This window comes from Prionailurus viverrinus, chromosome C2, assembly GCF_022837055.1.
Source record: "Prionailurus viverrinus isolate Anna chromosome C2, UM_Priviv_1.0, whole genome shotgun sequence".
Taxonomy (NCBI): domain Eukaryota; kingdom Metazoa; phylum Chordata; class Mammalia; order Carnivora; family Felidae; genus Prionailurus; species Prionailurus viverrinus.
Genome location: NC_062569.1, coordinates 22,725,850 through 22,737,819, shown reverse-complemented (window position 1 = coordinate 22,737,819; position 11,970 = coordinate 22,725,850). Strand labels below are relative to the sequence as shown.

At 40.4% G+C, this 11,970-nt stretch overlaps 1 protein-coding gene across 1 annotated transcript in view; it reads left to right on the top strand.

Annotated features, from left to right (window-relative positions):
• Positions 1-1,288: 1,288 nt before the first annotated feature.
• KCNH8 (potassium voltage-gated channel subfamily H member 8) overlaps positions 1,289-11,970 on the top strand; it is a 354,043-nt gene continuing 343,361 nt past the window's right edge. The window contains exon 1 of the mRNA XM_047875370.1: positions 1,289-1,364. Within this exon, the coding sequence (XP_047731326.1) occupies positions 1,289-1,364 (76 nt within the window). The remainder of the gene's footprint in view (positions 1,365-11,970) is intronic.

The following is an 11,970-nucleotide window of genomic DNA, read 5'->3' as shown; positions in this document are numbered from 1 at the left end:
GAGCAAAGGGGAGAAGGGCAGGGAGAGACCGCTTTCGTTTTCCATGACACCTGCCGTTCCGGGGACTCGCGGCCGGGCTTTCTACCCGGAGGTTCCAGTATCGGCGGAAGCGTAGCCTTTGGGTGGGGATGTGGGGTTGTTGAGGGGCGGGTGGGGGCGGTGGGGTGGTGGAGAGGGGGCAGGCTGGGCTGATTGGTGTTGAAGTTGTTTTTTTACGAGGCAACCTTACAGGGTTTACTTACATTGTATTTTGCAAATCAATAAAAACAAAACTTTTCTAGTAACGGTTTATGTACATTTCACCAGGGAGTGAGAAACCATCATTGTCCATTAAAAAAAAAATCGCTTTTATTATTTTCTTTTAGTTAAGAATGGATTGGGGAGACCAATGGTAATTTGGGGAAAGGGGCCGAAACACCCCCTTTTTGAGCCCGGCAAGGAGAGTTGGAAAAACCCGGGAGCTTTGGACTAGTTTTCAGGCGGAAAGACCCGGGTGACTGGGCAGGGGGCCGCGCAAGTAACTCCAAGCTGCCCTGCTCCAATCGCGGGCACTCAGGTGTGCCGGAAGGGGGCCACCTCCCCCTGGGGCGCCAGGCTGCCTCAGCGCCCTGGGACACCACTGGGGGAACTGCCCCCTCCCAAGCTCCAGGCCGTGGCCGGGTACCTGCCCCAACCTGTCTCCTCCCCTTCTTCGGTACCACACCCACGGGACTCCGGTCTCCCCGGGAGAGGGACGGAGCGGGAACAAAGGGGTCTTTGTTCACTGGCTCCTGGGGGGTGGGAGTCGTGCTCGCGCGCGTTTCCCCGCGCCCCTTGGAAACAGGGAGGCTCGGCGCCACCCGGCCTCGCCCTGCGGCGAGCGCCGTCCTCCGCGACCCCAGCGCCTGAGGTCAGGGCGCGGCGCCCCGGGCCAAGGCGGGCTCTTCCCGAGCGGGCGGGGTGGGAGGCGAGGCGGCGCTCGGCGGACACTGCCGCCCGCGGAGGGACGGTGGGGGGTTCCGGCAGCTGGCGGAGGTGGAGGGGGCGGGAGAGGGAGCCTGCGCCGGGCTGAGCCTGGAGGTGCGGGGCGGGCTCGCCGAGCGCTCGCGGAGAGGCTCCTGCCGGAGCAGCGGCGGCTGGAACGCGCACCCTCTCTCCTTCCATCCTCCACCTCCTGATCAGCCCCAGCACCGCGCCAAGTCCCCCTCCGCTGCCGTCAGCACGCTCCCCTTCTCCCTTCTTGGCACTTTCCTATTGAACCATCCGTCTGGACAAACTTTGATGGAGAATTTCACACCACGCTGGAAAAATGCCGGTTATGAAAGGATTACTGGCGCCCCAGAACACCTTCCTCGACACCATCGCCACCCGTTTTGACGGAACACGTAAGTCTTGCACTTCGACGAGTTGTATGGTATTTTCTGAGAATGATTTTCCACGTATAGATTACTTTCTCTCCCACCTTCTTTTTTTTGCACCAGCGGAGTGAAATTCCTTCCGTTTTTGCAGAGGTGTCTTTTGTGCGGAGAAATTTCCTTCCACCCGTGGTTAGGTGTAGTATTAACACTTTGGATTGGTGTAGTTGGCCCCCTTGACTTGCTGGGTTTGTGAGGGCTAGAAAAGAGCCTGAAGATCGATGCCCATGTTCACTGTGGGACCTGTATTTTGGTACCTCTTTATGGAATTGTTTTTCTTTTTAATGAATTTTATGGGGTGAAAGTGGGAATGCCCATGTTACTGAATTGCCACCTTATCTTTTTAGAGTTTCAAGTCTGTCTAGATTATGGGGTGAGTTTGTAATGTTATGCTTCCATGGAGCATCATTCCTTCAGGTCTTTCGGATAGGCATGATTTCCCATCAGAGTTCAAGAAATTCAAACTAGAGTCAGGATTGCCAAGTGTGAGCTTTCTGTAGAATTCGAAGCGTTGTGAGTTTGTCAGAATCTTGATTCCTGGTTTTATGATAGAATAGCGCACCTCTCATTCCTGAAATTATCCTAACCCTTTAGGAGAGACTATTGGGAAGGGAAGAGCTGGACATTATAAAGGCACATCTGATCATATGAGAAAGTGTAGACATTTCTTTTTTTTTGAGGGATAGTATTATTGGGCGTTAAGCTTGTTTAAGCTACAGTTGAAAATAAGGATATGGTGTTGTGTGAATGCTTGTAGATTGTTGGGAATCACCTGCAAGTTGTTCTCTTTCAGGACCACGGTCAGGTCCCCGTTCCTTCCCAGGCTTCTCAAGCTCTCCTCATGAGCCCGTTGGTCTTCCCAACAGGCTTAGGAGTCTGTACTTTTACCCCTGACAAGTTCTCTCTCTCAGTTGGTTTCACTATGAGTATCCCCACCTTCTTCCTAGCTTATGTTGCTTCTATGTGCCGTCTTTCCTTTTTCTGCCTCTTTCACAAAACTCCCAGAAAGTCATTTATTCTAAAGGCTTTTCTGTGGTTCAAGTACTATTGTTTTTTACTGTGATGGTATATTTCTTGGAGCTGACATGAGAGAGCACATCTAATTCTATTTCCACACCAGTAGTGTGTGTATACACACACACACACATATGCACGCACACTGTGAAATATACACATGCACATATACTGTGAAATATACACGTTTCTATTATGTAGGAATAAAGTCCTGGACTTTGTGCTTTAGGAATAGTTGGAAAGTTTACATAGGAAGGAAATGAAGCATTTACTTGATTTTGTTTAATTTTAATTTTTGATATCCACCCTACTCATGGTAGAAGGTGTGGATGTTCTTCCAGTGTTTTTAACTTTAGCTTTAACCATTCTCTCCCCTTTTATATTCTACATGTGTCATATTGGTGAAGTGCAGTGCAATTATATATGTGCCTTCTGTAGATAATAAGAGAAAATATTGTAATAAAACTTCTAGTCCCTGCCACTGCCATTACCTCCACCACCAAAATCACCACTGCTGACTTCAACCATATGTGATTGTGGGTACTACTAATTATTTCCTTAGGAACTGATTAGTTTCATGTGAATGTTTCTTCTTGAAGTTGCAAATTTAAACCCCAAAGACTCAACAAGGATCCCAAAAGCATCTTTTGAAAATGAGGTAATTGATCAATGGTATTTGCTTACCTCATTGTCATTTAAAGTTGAATGAAGTGCAGTGTGTAGTGAATCATCCCAGCACAGCCCTGGGAATTACTGCAGCAATATATTTAGGTATGATTTACTAATGAGAGGGGTTTTCGATCATCAGAATGAGATACCTTTGCCTCTTTCTCTCACTGTAACATGTGGTAAGCAGAGGGCTAGTGAATAGCCTTTGTTTTTAAAACTAAACATTAACGTTAATACAATGGAAGATTAGAAATTTTAAGTTCTTATTTAAGAAGACCATCATTATATACTAGCATTTAGAATAAAAATCACAAAAAAACCCAAAAATTGTTGGAGAACACGCTTGGTCTGTGCTCCACAGGGTCTGGGGGATTCCTGGAGGGGACCACTATGCATGCAATCAGTCTGAAAATCAGTGAAACAAATTTTAAAATGATGAGTAACATAATGGTTTACTTTGGCAAGACTTTTTTTTTTACAACATCTAATGAATACCCGTCCCAACAAACCCCACTCCAGGAAAGAGGATTGTATTTTTTCATTTACTTCTCTTTTGAATTGCAGGATGGTTTAAATAATCTGAAACTTAAAAAAAATACTTTAAATAAATTTTTAGCCTCAAATTTTGCTGTATCTACAATAATGGGCATACCATTTCCTTGGCTAAGTATTTTATCATATTCTGTTATGTTTCTGTGTTGACAAAATTTTAAGTGTAAGTACTATCCCTGTAACTCTTCCTATGATCATCCTTATTTCTCTTGATTTTTTATAGTATATATTTTCTTGTGCAAGTTAAAACTTTTTGCAAGATGAAACCATTTGCAAATTAGCAAAATTACCACCTGCCCAAATAAGAGCTCTACAGAAAGTGAATAATGTTATTATACTTGAAATGTAATATGTTTTTTACTGGCACATTGTCTGCTTTATTTGTTAGGTATACTTTATAGTCATGTTAGTTTCTTATTTCATTTTATATTGGGTAATCCTGATGAAAAAATAAGAGAACAAACAATAATCCTGGCAAACCACCTTGCTAACTTAACCACCATACAGTGTTATCATTAGCCCTACTGAATTAATATTGTAATGGAAAATAATAAAACAAAACATCATTCAAAACTTCTCCCAGAAAAAAAATAAGTTTACAACAACAAAAGCTTATAACATAATCTTACTAATTTATCAGTTGAAATAGTATCACAGGGCAACATAAAAGAAGTTAACAATATATTTTATCACCTGGTGACACATTAGTGTTTTATATAATAGGTCATTTCTTACTTTTAGTATTTAAGAAGTGAATTCTTTCTCAGGATTGAAAGACAGTCATGAACCCTTAATTGGAAATTATTTTTTCCAATATGCAATTTTTAAAAACTATTGGAAAATATAAATCTTGTTACATAAAACTACTCTATAATACATTTACTTTTGAAATATGTTCTTCTGGCTTCTGTTTAATTGAAGTGCAATGAGAGTTAGAAAAACAGAACCTTGCAAATTTTAATATCTATACCCTATTAGGACAAAAAAGTAATGCCAATGAATTTTTTGACTCATCACATGTAACCACACTTCTCATTGGGAACACTCTAAATCAGACAGACAGACAGACAGACACACACACACACACACACACACACACACACACAATATGAATGTTAAAACATTATGATCTGTATCTAGTTTACTTTTCCCACATTTATTATGTCTAATATATTTTTAAAAAATCTTTTCTGAGTAGACTTTTGTGCTAAGCACATGAATATAAATCTGGACAAAGGGAAAGTGTAGTAGAAAACAGGTAAGTACCTATTTTAAAAATAGTTTTAGTACAAATATTTGGTACCATTCGAGAAAAACTCTTTTCTTTCCTTCATATAAAACTTCCAGAAGGAAGTGTCCATTTTCAAATATAATTAGTCTACATTTTCTTTTTTTTATTAAAAAAAATTTTTTTTTAATGTTTATTTATTTTTGAGACAGAGAGAGACCGAGCATGAACGGGGGAGGGTCAGAGAGAGAGGGAGACACAGAATCTGAAGCAGGCTCCAGGCTCCGAGCTGTCAGCACAGAGCCCGACGCGGGGCTCGAACTCACGGACCGCGAGATCATGACCTGAGCCGGTCGGACGCTTAACCCACTGAGCCACCCAGGCGCCCCTAGTCTACATTTTCATAGCTGTATATTAGCATACATTTCCCAGTCACGTTAAAATTTGGCCAGAATACTTCTCCTTTGGGGTTAGTGAGATAAGATTTAAGCTTTAAAGGAAGTTCGTAGCTCAGTGGACTTTATCAAGGAGATTCCAAAGTATTCTGAATAACAGTGGTTTAGAAACTCATTCATATTTACATATATTTTATGTACTCCTGTATAGACTGTTTAAAATGGTCCAAGGAGATTTTTTAAAATTGAAATGCTTCCTTTAGAGAAGCAATTGCAATGCTTTTTCTTTTCATCTTTCTTTTCTTCTTTTTTTTCCATCTTTCTTTTCATGCTTTCATCAAATACATAGATTTCTTCACATCAGAAGCATAGAGAGAAGGGTAATGAACCCAGTGCTATAGGAGGAGGGAAGAACGAGGTGGGACAGTAGTGGGGATCTTCCTAAGTCTTTGCAGGCTTGTAGCTTGGAGAATATCAGCAAAGGCACTTAGCCAGTAAAAAAGAATGAGGTCCATTATGTATGGGTCTGTCTATAAAAGGCTATTACATGAAAACATTCAAGGAAATACCTAACATTCTAGAGATATCTCTCCCAAATAGTTTATAAAGACTCTTTAAAAAATTTTTTTATATGCTACTAGTAGTCTCTTTTTTTATTCTTTGTTTAGGGAGCCAGTTCCTTGTTAGTTTTCTTTTTCTGTGTAGTAAATTACCACAAGCTTAGTGGCTTATTATGTCATATCTTCTGTAGGCCAGACATCTAGGATTAACTAGGTCCTCTGCTCAGGGTCTCACAAGGTTGCAAACAGGTTGTCAGCTGGGGCTATGGTCTTTGCTGAGGCTCAAGGCCCTCTTCCAAGGTCGAGTGGTTGTTAGCAGAATTTAATTCCTTGCAATTTTATGATTGAGTTCTCCATTTTCTTGCTGTCAGGTGGGGACTTTTCTCAGCAACTAGCAGCTGCCCTCAGTTTGTTGCCACGTGTCCTCTCTTATAGGCCCTCTCACAACCAAACAGTTTACTTTTTCAAGAGCAGCAGGAGGGTCTCTCCTTTAAGAGTTCATCTAAGTCAGGCCTGCCCAGGAGAATCTCCTATTTGATCAACTCATAGTCAACTGATTATGGATCTTAATCACATCTCTAAAGTCATCTGTTCTGTCCACACTCAAGAGAAAGGGATCAAAGTGTATATACAAGGAGTTGAGAATCTTGGGAGCCATCTTGGAACTCTGTGTACTACAGTTGCTATTCATGCAAAACCCAGTGTTCTCATGTTTGTTCTTCTAAAACGTAGATTTACTAAGCACGCTGTGTAATTCTGTATGCATGAAACCCTGCTGAGTTTACATCCGAAATCTTAGTGAATATAAGGCCCAACTTACCGGAGGGAGGGTTTTGCTTCACATTTTGCCATGGGCATAGGGGTAAACCTAGCCTAGTTGAGCTAGTCACATTTAGTCAGCTGTCCCATCAGACTCTCAGACTCCTCATCATCTACAAGTAATGTGGAAGATGTCAGATTATTTTCAGAATATTAACGCCAGTCTTTTAACAGGGTGCTCCCTCTTTACAGATAAGGAATGGGGTCTGTTAGTCTGTGTCTATGGATATCTTAGCCTTCACTGGATGGAAAACCAATCCAAGAATATAATATCTGCAAAGAACGATCTCCAGGACAGGTTGTCTGTCACACTCTAGACTGGGCTGCTTCCATCTTACTAACTTCTTAACCAGGCCTGTTTCTGGGCAAACCTTGTGAACTGCTTTGAAATGGGATGATTTCCATCCATTTCTCATGCTTCTAACCATGTTTTAGATTTAAGACACTCCCCACTATGCACTCTTGCATTGAGGTTGGCTGTGGTCAACTAAATAGTGTTCTTTATTTAAACTTCATTCTAGGTTTACTAAAAATTAGAAAGAGAGACGGAGGGGGAGAGAGAGGAGAGAAGTGAGAAGAGGGAGGAGGGAATTATTTATTCTCATTCCTTGACTTTGTAGATGAATTCTTTACTCCATAGAGGGCTTATCACAGGAGTTCTCATAACTTCCATGCAGTGATCAAATTGTTTGATTTATAAGAAGTGGATTTACGTCTTGGGGCACCTGGGTGGCTCATTTGGTTAAGTGTCTACCTCTTGATTTTGACTCCGGTCATGATCTCACGGTTTGTGCTGTTGCGCCCCCTGTGGGGCTCTGTGCTGAGAGTACCAAGCCTGCTTGGGAATCTCTGTCTCTCTCTCTGTCCATCCTCCTCCCACACTGGTGCTCTTGTTCTTTTTCAAAAGAAACATTAAAAACAAGGAATTGGATTTATGTCTTTATCACACATACATTTCTTTTAATTAATGAAATATACAAATAAGAAAAGCCTTATTATACAGTCCTTAAAAATATTAGATAATTTTGTTTTGACATCATTATATAGAGGAAAATTGATAACTAATATGTTAAAAATGGAAGTTACGCTCACAATGTAATTTTTTTTAGGCTCTGGCTTTTGGTATCACCTATAGACCAAAGGCCAAGGCATGAACCCTCTTCTGGCATGAAAAAAAGCATTGAAGTCCTGAGTTACCAGTGTCTGGGATGTGCTAGACCCAACGCACTTTTAGAGTGGTAGTCTCTCTGCTGAAATCTTTACTTTATTCATCAATAATCAATCATTCAATCATTTCTTCAACAATATTTAATATTTAATCATCACTGACTATATACAAAACCATTATACTAGGATCTTTGGAATAAATCGGGCTTGTCTTTCTCTCAAAGAGGATGATAAAAGTATGCAAAAATTACTGTAGTAAAGGTTGGAAATCTGTAAGAGTATTCAAGAGGTATAGGCAACGAATGGGCTGTGTACCACTGAATGAGAGAAGAATAATTTCTGTGGGTGAATGATCTGAACGTTTTATATAATGATTATGACTTCTGGGTGGGAATGATTGGCACGTATATGATAAGGACAAAGACAATATTCTGTTTGCTCTGCCAATTTGTGTAGCATTGTCATTGAGGCTAACAGGGGGATCTTTAAGGATGCGAAGGGCGAAAGGTAAAGGCAGGAGGAGAAGGGAAAGTCAATTAGGCCAGGCGTGGAATGTCTTTAAAGTCAGAGTGCTTTGTCACAGTAAGTCATCAGAGGTGATAGGTTAATATCTTGGTCGGAGTATAGTGCCATCTGTGCCTGATGTAAAAATTCTCAACCTTTCCATATTCCACAGGCTGACGTCCATCTTGAAACCTAAGGTGTTTCTTCTTACTATCTCTTCTAAAAAATGCCTTTACACTTCAACAGGGGTCCCAGAGAATGCAGTGGAATTGATGTGTTCTTCCCTTTTTCTTCTTTTGCATGTATCTATCTTGCCCAGGGAGCTAACTCTCACCTCTTAGGAAAGGGAGAGATTGATTTCTGGCCACATAGCTGAGTACTCTTCTCCTCCAGGGCTGTGTCATACTATAGAATTATGCCTGTGGAGAATAAAAAGAATTGAGGCTGTGCTAGCATTCAGTCCTAGTCAAGTCGATGGGAGAAGTGCCAACAGTAAAAGGCACAGAATTGCAATTGCTGCAGAGATAGTTGGGTTCACCCTGGCAGTGTATATTTGCTGATATAGTCTAAATACGAAGTTTTAAATGCATTTTGGTTTAGCAGAGCCTACAAACAAAAAAAAAGATGAGACTTCAACTTTACCTACGGCACAGTTCATATTTAGCAAGTGGAGCAATTGAAGAGCTTCTCAGTAATTTAAACAGTCAAATATAGTTCTTGGCTTATAAATTCCCTGGAAGATATGTTTTGGTTTTCTTTCTTAGCTGTTAATGCAACTATCTATCTCCCTTAAACCCTTCAAAATTCACATGTCCCCAAATGAACTAATAATCTTTCCTAGTCTCTGAAATCTATTTGCCTTCTTCTGTTTTCTGGTTCCATTATTGGCATCACCTCCCACCCATTTCTCCGAGCTAGAAATCTGAGTCGCCCTGGACTGCCCACACATCTAATTGGTTATCAAGTCTTTGAGATTTTACTTTAGAAATGCCCTAATCTGGCTCTTCCCCTCCTTTTCATTGCTTCTTCTTTAGTTCGGATCTTCTGTTTCTTATCTATGTGGTTGTAATCTTACTCTAACTGGATTTCTGTGGCCACAGGCCCTTATCCTGCTCACTCCCTACCCTTCAGTTTACATTGTCTCTAGAGTGATTTCCGATAAAAGCCAGGTGATTTAATCATTTGACCCTCCTACTTAAAGCCACCCATCAGCTCCCTGCTACCTCCTGGAGAATGTCCGAGGTCTTTAGTGTCCTATGATCCCAAGATGATTCTGCAGATTCTTTTTCCAACCACTGCCTCCCAGGCTATAGACCTACTCACCCTGAATCTGGTGCTCATTCACATCTCTGGGCCTCTGCTTGTCACTTGAAGAGCGAGATCCTTTATTTTCTTCAAGACCCATCCTGAGGGTTGCCTTGTATCTAAGACTTTCTGTGAGGCTCCAAATTGAGTTAGGTGGCATTTACTTTCTGCTTCCATATTCTCTTGCCCACTCCTCACGTGTGCTCTGCTTATGTGCTTTCCTATTTCAACCCTCAATTCCTTCAAGCCCTGATTGTCTTTATTCTTTTCTATCCTCGTTGCTCAGGCTTATGCTTGGAACAAAGTCATGGCTCAATAAGTGATTCTTTGGGTAAAAGAATTTCAAACTCGTTGAAGGGTGGGGTTGTGTATTCATTGTCTCTCTTTTTCCTTCGGTGCTAACTGGTTTTCCTTTTATTCTGTATTCTCTTGTTTAACTAGTTTTCAAACTAACTCTAGACTGGCTTCTAGCTCCTCATTTTCACATGGTTCAAGTACTGATTTCCTTTATTAAACTTTAATGATAATAGTGACAGCATTTTGGGCATGTCTACATGCACCCTGTATACCATGCTGGTGCTTTATTTGTTCCTGCCACAACTCAACAGCCCAGCAAGGGGGAAGGCAGCCCCCCTTTTTGTTACAGATGACAAAATTCAAGCTCAGCACTTTTCTACTTTATCACACTAGCCTGTGATTTTTCTACTATAGCCTGTGATTTTTCTACTATATCACACTGCCTCTAAAATGTGTTTTTTTATAGCAAGTATAAACAAACTAGGGCAATCTGTGGGATCATTTCTAGTTTCTAACTCTTGCAGAAAGGGATCTCTGCTTTAAAGTTTTTAGCCCCTTCTAGTATATATGCCGTTTTTTTCTTTTGATATACTGTATTATGCTTGAAGTACTTGTCGCTTAAAGACTGTTTTTAAATTGGAATTTAAGACTCATATCTGGAACTACTAAATGCATTCATTGTGCAAAGCCGTTTTGCTCATCAAAGAAAATCTACTGTCCGTGTTTTTTAAAAAAAATAAAGAAATCCATTTTCTTTGAGATTTGGTGCTTAGAATTTGCTGATTTTAGAATTTGTAATTCTTTTATTGTCAGGCTAATCTCTCTATAGCAGATATTCTAAATCTCCTAGCTATTGTAGTGACAGCATTCTGTGTTTTTACCTTGTCTTACAGAAGAAATTCTTCTACCTACTTTGAGTCTGCTCTTATTGGGAGAAATATATTCTCCACTGTCAGGGATTGTTGACATCTTTTAAGAGAGATCATTTACCTTTACCTTTTCTCCGTATTGAATTTACAGGAAGAAATAAAGGTACCTGGCTCTCCAAATCTCAGAAATAATCTAAATCTCTTCTTTCTTTCTTTCTTTCTTTCTTTCTTTCTTTCTTTCTTTCTTTCTTTCCTTTTCTTTTTTCTTCATGTTTTCTTTTGTTCTATTAAGTCTTTTGGACAGGCTTCCTTATTGTACTTGGACTTGTCAGTCCAAATCACCCAATTTCTCATTCTAGTTATTGAACTAGAGGGAACTGAGACCAAAGCAGTTATCAGTCTTTCCATGTTTTGTTTGATTTTCTAGAAAAAAGGATCCACACAAGAAGTTTACATGTTATCAAAATATCAAACACCCAGTTTGACAAGAAGTAGACTTGTCTTTAAGTGTGGTGTTCCGGTTATTTCTTCAATTGAGAGAATAAAAGAATAAGATAAAAGCAGGCATACTTTGGACCTTCACACCTAAATAAATGTTTCTACTATGATTCTATAAATGGTGGAAAAGAATGGATGTCTTGGGACTGCAGCTTTTGTACTGTATTAATTTGGTACATCTTTGATTAGGTTACATTTCAGTCATCTGAAAATGAGCCTGCTACCTTCTCCCAAACAATGTATGCGTCCACGTTTTAGAATATAGAACTAATAATCACTGAGGGCTCTGGTCCATCTGTGGTCCATAGTGTGTAGCATATTTAAAAAAATTTTTTTTAATGTTTATTTATTTTTGAGAGAGAGACAGAGCATGACGCGGGGAGGGACAGAGAGACAGGGAAACACAGAATCCAAAGCAGGCTCCAGGCTCCGAGCTGTCAGCACAGAGCCCGACGTGGGGCTGGAACTCATGGACTGGGAGATCATGACCTCAGCTGAAATCGGACGCTTAACCGACTGAGTTGCCCAGGTGCCCCATGTGTAGTGTTTTTCATTCAAACAACCCAAAAGTTATAAAATTATTTGAAAGATAGTAATAATAGTTAATATTTGCATAGCATGTCAATATATTCATTTTTTTATTCCGTCACTTGAATTACTTTTGAATTTAAGCTAAAATGTGGGTCCCTATTTTAATTT